Source organism: Hydra vulgaris, chromosome 13 (assembly GCF_038396675.1).
Source record: "Hydra vulgaris chromosome 13, alternate assembly HydraT2T_AEP".
NCBI classification, from domain to species: domain Eukaryota; kingdom Metazoa; phylum Cnidaria; class Hydrozoa; order Anthoathecata; family Hydridae; genus Hydra; species Hydra vulgaris.
Genome location: NC_088932.1, coordinates 2,968,780 through 2,982,500, shown reverse-complemented (window position 1 = coordinate 2,982,500; position 13,721 = coordinate 2,968,780). Strand labels below are relative to the sequence as shown.

Genomic DNA, 13,721 nt, shown 5'->3' with positions numbered 1-13,721 from the left:
CAGTGTTTTAAAAGTGCTGACAACTTTCAATGACATGATGCCAGCTATTAAAAAAACTCTTTAAGAATTTGGACATTATTGGTCTAATTATTTAGAAACGAGTATTCCTGCAACTTATGCAATTATGAAAAAGGCTATGGATGCCGTGAGTGATCATTGCGAATGGAGGAAAGTTTTATTCATGGTCATTTGCTTGAAGAAATTGAAAAAAGAGATTCTTAAAAAGTGTCCAATCTTAACTCTTAGTCTGCTGAAATTTCTTAACAATCCAAGAGTTAAATACAGTTCTTGAAGAGTCAATAATGTCCCCACACTTGTCCTCAAATAAAGAAATTACTGAAGAAGCAACTCTGGCTTAAACATTATTTCTCTTCTTTCAGTAATGATGAAAGTGATGGTATAGAAATTCCAACTAAAGCTAAGCAGACAGTTGAACAGGCTTCCAATGCTCTGAAGTTACATCTCGGTTCCCTCAAGGTCAAACAACTCTAAACATTGTGCAAAACCCTGTAGAGCTACCAACAAAAAAAAAGAAAATCCAAGAGACAATAAATCCAAACCACTGATCCAAGTGATTTGATGGCCAAAGAATTCAACAGCTACATTAAGACAGGATTCAAATTAGAAAAGTTATGCCAGTTAGAAGATGCATTAAAATTATTTATGCCAACATTGATTCAATGTTTGCGAATTTTTTAATTTTAAGCAACCATGGTTGTAAGAGGGGAGAGAAAATGACAGCTGCTACTTTGAATGACTTAAGTCTTTTGGAAAGTTATTTTAAAAAAATCATTAGTTTGATAAATGTAGAAAATTTATGATTCATAGTTAATAATGAAAATTTATAAAACACAAATTTTTCTGAAAGTTTCACATTATTTTAATAGTTTTTTTTAACTGTTTTGAAAAATATTGTTTTTTTTGCTTTCGTACAGGTAATCTCAGTAAACTACCTTTTATAGTATATATTAACAGTAATAAATTATATATGGACTGAGAACCGAATTAAAAAAAAATGCCAGAGGTTCTGAAAGTATGTTTAATCTAAGAAATGGGAAAGGAGGAATCTTAACAAATTAGGAAGTTGAAGTTTTGAAAAGTTTTTAAAAATTTTTTCCTTCTTTCTAAGACTGCACTCTTTTCAATGTTATTTGTGATCAAATTGACACAGCCCTTTCTTTTTATTTTTCAACCAATATATTATTATTGGTGACTTTAGTGAATATCACACCAAATTGTTTGGCTCTAGTAACACTGACCATGTCTGGCACTATAGCTCAAAACGCCTCTATAAACCTTTTATTCACCTATGTATGAAATACTGCTGATATACTTAGTATTGTTCTTTTAATTAGGCCAATTCTAATTTTGACAAGGCTCAAAAGTACATTGTAAATGTTGTTGGATTAGTTCTAGGTATTTAAAGTTTGTTTTTTATTTTTTTAAGTCTACAAATTAGTGTTTCTCAAGTTACCTAATGTCACTCATCCCATTAACTCAATTTCACATAACTTGTCATTCAGATTAATTGCATCTTTTTACTATAACCTTTTTCATACTTTAAACCTCTATTTATCTAGTTTTTTTTTCACAAAAATCTGTTTTAGAACCCAGTTCTCTAGTTATAATTTTTTCATAACTCATACAACATTCTTTTAAGTCTTCTGTTAAAGGGATCCCAAACCTCCAAGACATGTTGTATTCATATTAAAGAGAATGATAAAAAAAAGTTTAGGCTAAATTTTTTAAATTAAAACAAAAGAATAAATGCATGCCAAGAAAAACTAACTTTTTTATTTTAGTCAAAAATCACCTTCTCGGTTTTTTTAAAAGTTGACATATTATATACCGCAACCTACTGACTTGATAATTTTTTCAAGCGTGTTTTATTCCTATAAGTTTTAGTACATGGTGTCATCGATTTTTTTGTTTGTTTACATAATCGATTTTTTACACAAACAAAAAAATCAATAATGTCATGTACTAAAACTCTTAGGAATAAATCGCGCTTGAATAAATTATCAAGGCTGTAGATTGTGGTGTATATTATGCTGACTTTTTGGCCTTCAACAAAAGTGAGAAGACAAGCTTCGACTAAAATAAAAAAGTTAGTTTTTCTTGGTATGCATTTGTTCCTTTGTTTTAATCAAAAAAATTTAGCCCAAATATTTATTTTATCATTCTCTTTAATATGAACACAACATGTTTCAGAGATTTGGAATCCCTTTAATCATTTTCTTGTTTTTTTAACTTCTTCCTTTGTTTTTTATTAACTCACAACTGAATTAGTGGTTGCTTGCAGTCTTGTTAAAGTAAAAAGTTAAAATCTAAATCTTTAGTATAAAACATTTGGTTCTATATGTCATGTATATATATATATATATATATATATATATATATATATATATATATATATATATATATATATATATATATATATATATATACACTGAGGCATATTCGTTTAGGCGCATCAATTTTTTTTTCTTTATCTTAATTTTTTTCTATGTATTGTCAACTGATATGCATGCAAGTTATTATCAAAATAATTGTTGTGTTGTGGGCTAATAAAAACCACAAAAAATTTTTTTCTATGTGTCTTTAATAACGTGAGAGTATGTTTGATATACAAAAGCACATTTTTTAATTGGAATATATCTATAGACGCAATCAGGTTATTAACGGTAGTTATTGATTTTTAATCACTTTTACACAATAAATTGATAAACTTTAGTGTAATTTGATCTTTTGCTCTGCAAGTATCATTTTTATTGCATTTTAGGAAATGCCTAAAGGAAAGTATTTGACAGATGCTGAAAAAATACAAATTAATTTATATCGTGGCTCAGAAATCTCACCAGCTCTTTCTATACGAGAAATAGCAAGAAAAGTTGGAAGATCTGACCATGTTGTACGAAACTGCATTGCAAAAGGTGACAATTACGGTGTAAAAAAAGCAACAATCGGCAACAAAGTATTAACAAATCGGCAAATTAATCGAATTTGCTTCGAAGCAACCAAAAATAAATTGAATGCAACACAAATAAAGGATAACTTATTATTGCCTGTCACCAATAAACATGTCGCACATATTCTACGTACAACACCAAACGTAAAGTGGAAGAAACCACTGCAAAAACCAATGTTAAAAAAACACCATAAAATTGCTAGATTACAGTTTGCTAAAAACCATATGCATTGGACTCATGAGTGGAAAACGTAAAATTTTCAGATGAAAAAAAGTTCAATTTAGATGGTCCGAACTCTTACAGTTGTTATTGGCATAATCTAAGAGGAATAAATGACCCACAAACAAAACGAAATTACAGAGGAGGAAGTTTAATGGTTTGGGGTGGATTTTCTTATTCAGGAAAATTGACTCTGTGTTGTGGTTTACCTAAAATGAACTCGATAAAGTATACAGAAATGTTAGATGATGTTCTCATAGCTTATATGGATGAAAAATGGACGATAATGCCATATTTCAGCAAGATAACGCTGCAATTCACACATCTAGGCATTCTATGATCTGGTTTACAGACCACAACATCCCGGTTCTCGAATGGCCAGCTTGTAGCCCGGACTTAAATCCAATCGAGAACGTGTGGGGAATGCTATCAAGAAAAGTTTATGACGCTAAAGCAGCGGGGCACCAATTTAAAACTGTTACTGAGTTAAAGTGTAAAATCCGTGAAGCATGGTCCGAGTTGGATCAAACTACACTTTAACGACTAGTGGAGTCAATGAAAGGCAGAATTTTTGAGGTGATCCAGTGTAATGGAGGACATACGCATTACTAATTTCCATCTTTTAATGTCAAAAATATGACTGCGCCTATAGATATATTCCAAATAAAAAATGTACTTTTGTATATCAAACATACTCTCATGTTAATAAAGACACATAAAAAAATTTTTTTTGTGATTTTTATTAGCCCACAACACAACAATTATTTTGATAAAAACTTGCATGCCTATCAGTTGACAATATAAAAAAAAATTAAGATAAAGAGAAAAAAAATGATGCGTCTAAACGAATATGCCTCAGTGTATATATATATAAGGGTGATTCTAAAAACAACTTTTTTTGAAATTGTCTGCTACCACCCTCTAAATGTTTTCTATGTAGTAAATTAATACTAAATTTAAAAAATTTTTGAATAAAAAAAAGTTTTAGGGGTCGCTCAAGACCCTTAAACATCAGATGGGTCCCTAATATTCCCTAATAAAGTTCCTCAATAAAGTCCCTAATAAAGTTCTTCAAAAGGTCCCTAATAAAGTTCTTCAAAAGCATATCATGTTGGGTCTCAAAAGAAGTGAAATGTTTTAAAAATTTCAAAAATAATAAAAAAAATTATGGAAACACAAATTTAAAAAATTTATTTAAAAAAACTATAAAAGTATGTACTTTTTTATTTTTTGTTAAAAAATAATAGTTTTTAAGCCATAAAATTTAAACTAGTAATCTTTATATAAATTGATTATTATTTTTAAATTTTTTATAAAATTTTTTTTCACAATATTAGGAACCTGTCTGATGTTTAAGGATCTTGAGCGACCCTTGAAATTTTTTTTTATTCAAAAATTTTTTTAATTTAGTATTAATTTATTACATAGAACACTTTTAAGGGGTGGCAGCTGATAATTTCAAAAACAGTTATTTTTAGAATCACCCTAATATATATATATATATATATATATATATATATATATATATATATATATATATATATATATATATATATATATATATATATATATATATATATATATATATATATATATATATATATATGTATATATATATATATGTATATATATATATATATATATATATATATATATATATATATATATATATATATATTCTTTTGTTTTAATTTAAAAAATTTAGCCTAAACTTTTTTTTATCATTCTCTTTAATATGAAGATTGTAGAGCAAGATAACGATTGACGGACGACTTAAAAGATTGCAAATTATATGAATCAGGAAAGCAAGATGAAGGAAGCGAATTCCAAAGAGCTGATGTTCGAGGAAAAAAACTAGACAAATAAGCGTTTTTGGAGCACTTAGGAACAGTCACAGAAAAAGGATGACACTTAATTGAATGACGAGTAACACGAGAATGAATTTTAGTAGATGGCACAAGAGATGCTAGCTCTTTAGAGCAGTGCCCATTATAGTATTTGTAGAAAAGAGAAAGAGAAGCAACATTACGACGATGTGATAATGGTTGGAGGTTGGCTGCAAGAGCAGGTCCAACTATGTTTACAATGCGTTTTTGCACCTTGTCTAAAAGAGAAAAGGCATCATTAGAAGAACCGCTATGGCAACAGTATTCCATACAAGGCCGGATTTGAGATTTATAGCGATAGAGAATAGAATCCGAAGAAAGTGATAGAGAAAGAGAAAGTGAAAGAAAGAAGATAGAGAATAGAATCCGAAGAAAATTTATAGCGATAGAGAATAGAATCCGTAAGAAATTGACGAGCTCGATAAAGAGATGCAACCTTAGCAGATGCTAATTTTGCAACTGATTTGATATATGGTTTCCAAGAAAGTTTGGAAGTAAGAGTTAATCCTAGAAGATGAAGAGTAGGTGACTCATCGAGTACATCACCGTTCATAAATATAGGAAGACCTAAATTATTGCGATAACGATTGGCTGAAAAAAATTGAGTTTTATCTGAATTAAAGTTCACCAGCCACTGTGAGCCACATGCTGTAGCAGAAGTGAGATTCTTTTCAAGCTCAAATGTCCCCTCCAAGCAATCAGAGGGTGTTGGTTTCTTATCACGACAAGAATAAATGGTAGTATCATCAGCAAACAATGCCACCTTAGATGTCATAATATCTGAAAGATCATTAATGTAAATTAAAAAGAGTATAGGGCCAAGGATAGAACCTTGAGGAACCCCTGAAGTTACAGAATAAGAAGAAGAGTGTTGTCCATCGAGGACAACTTTTATGCTGCGATTGGAAAGGAAGGATTCAATGATCTTAAAGATGTTGCCGGATACGCCATAAGAAGAAAGCTTATGGAGAAGACCAGCATGCCAAACTTTATCAAAAGCTTTTGAAATGTTGAGAGCGATGGCCTTAACCTCTCCACCTTTATCTAATGCACCATAAAACCTGTCAGTTATTACTGTTAGCAAATGAGCTGTAGAACAAGAAGATCGAAATCCATATTGATGGTCAGAAAGTAAGTTATTAGATTCAAGATGAGAAATTAAGTGTTTGTTAATTAAAGATTCAAAAACCTTGCTTATGATAGGAAGAAGACTTATGGGACGGTAGTTAAACGAATCAGATTGCTCTCCAGAATTTTTGAAAATAGGGATAACAGATGCCGCTTTTCAGCAGGCTGGAAAACAAGACTCTGATAAGCACTTGTTGAATAGTTTTGAGAGTATAGACGACAGCTCCGGAGAACACTTCTGCAAGACAATAACAGGTATGTTGTCCGGGCCACAAGCTGTAGAAGAGTCTAGGCAGGAAATCACTTTAGATACAGATGCTGGAGTGATATGAATGTCAAGCAATGGATCAACCTGTTTGTTGGCAATATCAGGTAGAACGCAACTAGTGGAATCAAGAGATGATATTGATGAAAAGTTTTTAGCAAACAATTCGGCTTTGTCTTTAGGTGAGGTGACAAAGTCTGAACCATACAAGAGAGGTGGAATTATAGATTCGCCCTTATTATTGATATTATTAAAGATTCTCCAGAAGTCACAAGAGCCTAATTTTTGAGATGAGATATGAGATTTCATGACCTGAGAATAGCGGGTTTTGGCGTTAGACAAAACCTTTTTACAATTGTTTCTAGAAGTAATAAACAGACGTCTGTTTTCTGGAGAATTGTTTTGCTGATAAATATGGAAGTAACGGTTTCGATTGGCAACCGCAGCAGTACAGTGTGAAGTAAACCATGGAGGAGAGTGAGGCTTGACCTGGAATTGTCGAGAGGGAACAAAAGATTCCATGCTAGCCTGATTCCATGAAGTTATGTAAGAAGCACATTTGTCGACAGGAAGACAAAAGATTTTTACCCAAGGGCCAATCAGAAGAAAATCTCGGAAAGAATCCCAGTCAGCTTTACTAAGGAATACAGCTTTACTGAGGAGTACAGCTTTACTGAAGAACCTAAGGGTGAATATGGAGAAACTGAGCACTGACTAGGATCAGAAACAAGACATAAGTCGAGTAGATGATTCGGGTTGTCAGGAAAGCAAGCTGGAAAGTTGACTATTTGAGTTAGGGATTGAGAAAGGCAAAAGTTGTGGGCTTTAATGCCTGCCGAATCACTGACACTAGAGCCAAGCCATTCAGAGTGGTGAGCATTAAAGTCACCGACAACAACTATATTAGCTGATGGATAAAGAGAGAGGGCTTAGTCAATATGATCAGAAATATCATCAAAAAGTGTGCAGTCTTGAGATGAAAGAGAGCGATATAGAACAAAGAGAAAGACAATAGAGTGAAGTGGTGTTAAACGAAAGCACATAAAAGAATAGTCTGTGGATTCAAACCTAGTTTCACAACAAATGGGTGAATTCTTACGAATGTAAATGCCCAGGCCAAGCATGTGACTATTGGAGTCTTTACGAATTAGAGGAAGATAACCATCAACACTATGATCACAAGATGAGACAGCCGAACTCAAATTAGTCTCACAAAGAGCAAGTAGGTCTGGTGAACTTTGCAAGAGATAAGACTCAACAGAAGAAAAGTTACTTCGAAGACCACGAATATTAGTGAATGATAGGTTTAGAGAACTTGGTGATGATGATGGTTTTTTGTGCTTTATAGTTTTTGGTACTTTATTCATTTTTAAATTAGATTGAAGAACTTGACTCAAAGCATAGATAGTACTCAGAACACCGTTTTATAGCCCAAGCGATTACCTCATTACTACTAATAAACCCTAAGCCGTAACAAAGGGCTCCAAATGTGGCCTCCGCAATGCACACGTAAAGTACAAACAGGGACACCATCCATGCGCAACATGGCACTGTTAATACTTTGATTCTTTTCAGCTGTTGATGGAATCAGCTTCTCGGAGAGCTACCACAGAGTTCGGGAAACCTGACTACCAGCCGGCCTCAGAACCATAAAACTGAATTTTAGAGCTGTACCCTCATTAGGAGATAATAGAATGAGTTGCCTTGTCATAAAAACAGAGACACAAACAAAACCCATGCATTGAGTCAGGAAGATCCAGCATTCAACATCCTAAACTGGAAACAATGTATTAGAATACATCTGCGCCAGCCTAATAGATGAAGAAAGGGTGCGAGAATCTGTTTACCCCTTAAGTCTTTGCCTAGGAGGCCTTTTACAAGACAGTAGATGGGTGCATTTAACATCTGCCCAAGATGAGTATTTTTATCGAGACACCATCTCTAGCCTTTACTCAACCAAGAGCCCTAAGGCAGGGGGAGTTTTCAATCAGAGTTGGCATCTCCTAGCCTTTGCCTAAAAAGGCGTATCCTACAAGGCAGCGGGACATAAAGCAGATTGTACTGGGTTACATGTTACCAGTAACAGGATAACCTGATCTGACTGATATATATATATATATTTTATATATGTTATATATTTATATATATATATATATATATATATATATATATATATATATATATATATATATATATATATATATATATATATATATATATATATATATATATAAATACATTAAACTGTTACAGGACAGCATCAGGTCAAGAAAAAAAATTTGACACAAAGGGCTTATCATAAAATATAGAAATAAGGTTAGCAATTTTTTGCTTACCTCTTAGGTCGGCATTACCAAATGCCAACCCTATTTCCGAGTCAGCATTACCAAATGCCAACCCTATTTCCGAGTGCTATAGATATATTTATTTATTGTTTGTGTTTGTGTGTGTGAGTAAGTATATATATATATATATATATATATATATATGTATATATATATATATATATATATATATATATATATATATATATATATATATATATATATATATATATATATATATATATATATATATATATATATATATGTTTATTATTTATAGGTATATATTACTATAATATTTTTCAGGAGATTATCGCAATGCAATTACTGAACATGAAGAAGAAATTTATTTTAGTGAAATATCAGGAGATGCAATAGGTGTTGCTGTAGGTCATCGCAAAGTCGGAGAAGCTTATTGCTCGTTAGAAGTATTTGAAAAAGCATTTCTTCACCAACAAAAATATTATGAGGTTTGGTTTTTTGATGTATTTTTTTTTAATTAGCATTTTTTTTTTTTTTAAATATTTCCTTGTTGTTAATACTTTTTTAACAAATTTTTTACATATTTTTACTTTTCTATTTATCTTTTTTTTTTTTTTTTTGTGAAGTGGTAACTCTTAAATGGTAGCTCTATAGTTTTTTAATCATTTTTTATGTTTAGCCAAAAACTTTATTTAATAGAGAATTATTTATGTTGATGATCAATAAATAGGAATAAAGAAATGAGAGTAGGATTTCTTACATTTTGTATTAGTTACAAAGTTTGTTGTTTATATTAATCATAAAATTAAAACAATGTCAGCAAACAATATTAGGTATAAATACTATTATGCAAATATTGAAATAAAAACAAAATTCTATTATATCTAAATAATAATTTATTAATATATATATAATAATATTTTGTAATTTTTACATTTAAAAATAATTTTTTCCATTTAAAAATAGTTTAAATACTAAACTATTTTTTTGGTTCACCAAACCAAAAATGTGAAGTTCATTAAAACAAAAAATTGCAAAAACTAATCATACAATTAGTTTTAAAAAGTACCAAACAAAAAAAGTAGATACAAATTTTGAAATTTCTGTTTTATTTTGTTTCACATTTTCTGGATCTTCTAACAAATTCATTTATTAATGAAATTTTAACTTCATCACATACATATCCTGTGTTTTTTTCTTTAGAATTATCTTTAGCAACTTTATATTCCACTGAGATTATCTACTAATGTATATAATAATGGCTTTTGCTTGTACCTCCTTTTTAACTCTTTTTGTTTTAACTCTTTCTTTTGTCTTTTATTGAGGGTACACAATCTAAAACTCAGTTTAATGATTCTAAGGCCAGTTAGTAGTAAGTTTCCCAAACTTTTTGGAAGCTCTTATTGAAATTGGTTCTTTTACATTTGATCTTTTTCAGCTATTGATTCCATCAACAGCTGTAAAATGTTATTGTACTAACTGTGCCATGTTGCACATAAATTAGCATAATTGCATAATTATTGCCATAGTTGCCCCTTAAGTACTTTTAGTGTGAGTTGTTGAGGCTACATTAGGAGCACTTTGTTATGACTTTAGGTTTATTAGCAGAACTTAGACAACTGCATAGATTATTGCTAGGGTGCTATCCCCTATTTATATTTGATTCAAATTCTCTAATAAGATTAAAATATGTCCAAGTACCTCAAAATAATGAACATAAAAACCTAATTTATTCTATGTTTTAAAAGTATTCATTTTTTTTTGGAGTTCATGGTTTCATGGTTTTTGGAGTAACTATTTACCTGTTGAATCTTACCTCTTGTGACATTCACCTATTTGCCATTTATGAGACTCATTTCAATTCATCTTATTCCTCTTCTGATTTTAGTGTTAATGGCTATTATCCTTTGATTTGTAAAGGCCACGGTATTGTTGACATTCCTCCATAAGCCACATGCTTAGCCTGGCACATACTTATACATCAATTCACCTATTTGTCATAAATTTTTGAATCATGAATCAAAAAATCATGAAAAAATTTCTCTTTAAGAAAGTTTGAATCCTCTGACTATACTTTTATGGGCTTCCACTTCATCATTCAATAACCTTTTTCTTTTTAATTGTTTTTCTTCTTCCCAAGACTTCACTCTTTTTACTGTTATTTCTGTTCAAATTGACTAAGCCCTTTTTCTTTATCCATCCGCCAATATATTGTTGTTGGTGACTTTAGTGCTTATCATGCTGAATTGTTTGGCTCTAGTAACACTGATCCTGCCAGCACTATAGCTTAAAACTTTGTCTTTCTTAATCTGTTACTCTGATAGTTAACTCTGTGACTTGTTTTTTGCAGAGAACCCTAATCACCTACCTTCACTCCATGATTTTTATCTTGTCTTCTTTTTCTCTTGCTATCATCTAGTTAAAACAATTCTTGTACCTCTTCTTTGGTCTGGGATTCATTTCATTATTTGCTTTGTGATGGCCCTAGGTCTGATGCCTTTTTTTTCAGGATTCAGATCATGAGTGTGAGAGGTGTGAAATCATGGGTGTGAGAGGTATGAGAAGTATCCACAGTTTGTAACACAGCGCACTAATCTACAAAACCATAGTGTCGATGTGCATATCTCAATAAAATTTATTTTATTAATTTAGTATTTATGGTCAAAATAATTAGACAAGTAATAATAAATTAAGATAAAAATATATTTACTATTTTAACTTTCTTGTGCATCTTCTGTTTTTAGTTTAAAATATTTTTTTTATCTTTCTCTGTTGATAATTTTTTCAAAATATATTTGTCTTAAGAGCAAATTTATTTTGTCATCGCAAGATACCAATATAAAAAAGTGATGTCTGACACTGAATCTCAAGTTACTCTTCTTTTTTTTTCTCAGAAACTCCACTGACTGTTGTAAAAATTTGTTTGGACTCATTTACTCTTGTATTTCCCTTTTTCTGTAATTTGAACCTTTTCACTTTTTTAAACTTAAATTACACTTTTTGCTTGCAATATTCACAACGCTATTGTTTTGCAGACAAAGAGTTTTCCAAATAGATATTTGTCTTGCACAGGTAGTCATAACTGTCTTTATTTCGGAAATAAAATCTTTTTCCCAAAATATATTTTGTGAAATTTTGAATAAACTTGGGTCTCAAGAAAATTCTTGATGTCATTAACCTATAATAAGTACAATATTTCATACCACAAATTTTCTAGGATTTGTCTTTCTCAAGTCATAATTCTATTTTATAAATTTTATCTTTTAAACTTACTGTGTAGAGTTTTTTACATGTGTTATTTAAACCAGCTGAAAGAAAATGATATCTTTCTGTTTATCTGCTGTTTAGTTTAGGCTAAGCAATTTTTTATGCATTTAGACAAAAAAATTATTTATGCAGTTAGACCAAACAATTTATTTACGCAGTTAGACCAAACAATTTGTTTATGCAGTTGGAACTCACAACTCTATAACAAACTTCATGATCAGAATAAAAGTTTAACAAAATATATTTTTTCACATGCTGGGGTTGTATTTGTTGAAAATTTTTGATCTGTTATCTTAAGTTTTAAGGCAAACCACGCAAGTCAATAATTAGTATTCTGACAGGATCTAGAAAAACAAAAATTATTAGTTATAATTTTTAAATACAATTATTATACATTTTATAATTTATAGCTTATGATTTTAAAAGTTCTTAAGTACATAAGTATGTACACCATTGATTCAAATTGCCTTCATGAACTAATATTTCATTAAAGGCATTAAATCTGGTTAACATTTAATTAAAGTCTGATAACATTTGGGTAGTTATAGGGGAGAGTGAGAATGATAGGGTTAAGAAAATTCTCATTTCATAAAATAGGTTTATTACAAAAGCTGTAAAAATTATCATGAAAAGGTTAGTATAACCAAAAAATATGTTTATTTAGTTGAAAAAAGATTAGTATGAATAATTAGTTATAATTAATATTTAATTAGTTGAAAAAAACATCATGGATGCACAGCTATAATATAAACAGAAAAAAAATTAATAAATATTTTAAATTTGTATTATAAATACTTTATAATATTTTTTGTATTATAAACAATTTATAATAATTTTAATTATTAACCTCTTCTTATAAATAATAAAAGGTTTATATTTAAAATATTTATAATAATTTCAGTTTCTGTAATAACTACAGATTTTTACAGGTTCAGAAATTCATTATCCACCATTTTGTGAAGCAAAAAATATTATGTTGTTCATCAATTAATATTTATATTATATAATAACATTATTCAAAGACATATTAGATTAAAAGTTGCAATAGAATATTGGGATAAAAAAGCAGTTGTCCTTGCAACTGGAATATTAAACTGGAATATTGGATTATTATTTACCGAATCTGAATATACAAGATAAATCTGAAAATGCCACATAAACATATGTCATCTTCAAATTTATGTATTTTTTATTTATTAAAGTTAAATTAATTTTAATTATTTTTATGTTAAACTTTTAGATAGCAAAGTATAATAACAACACTCTTGAGCAACAAAGAGCACTAGCAACATTAGGGCGCACATATTTTATACAAACTGATTGCACATCATCACAGGAAGAAACAAATAGATGTTTAGAATCTTCATTGAAATTATTTCTTGAAAGTCTTGAGCTTTGTGATAAACTGTATGGAGTTGTTTCTGAGAAGGAAATGCTTGAGATGAGAGCTCGTTTATATTTAAATCTTGGGAATGTTTATGATAAAAAAGAAAACAGTAAAGATTCACTTAAGTTTGTTAGCAAAGCACTTATTATTGCAAGGTAAATAAACTTGATGCATAAGCTGATATTTTTGATAAAAAGTTTTTTTACTAAATTTTTACGACTTTTCTAAATAAGTTTCATACCTAAGTTTTCTAATGTTTTTTGGTTAAAAAATTTCTTACTAAATTTTTATGAC

At 29.9% G+C, this 13,721-nt stretch overlaps 1 protein-coding gene across 1 annotated transcript in view; it reads left to right on the top strand.

Moving 5' to 3' along the window:
- Positions 1–13,721, top strand: part of LOC100206904 (tonsoku-like protein) — a 54,592-nt gene that overhangs the window by 4,979 nt on the left and 35,892 nt on the right. The window contains exons 3-4 of the mRNA XM_065815516.1: positions 9,098–9,261; positions 13,281–13,582. Of these exons, the coding sequence (XP_065671588.1) occupies positions 9,098–9,261; positions 13,281–13,582 (466 nt within the window). The remainder of the gene's footprint in view (positions 1–9,097; positions 9,262–13,280; positions 13,583–13,721) is intronic.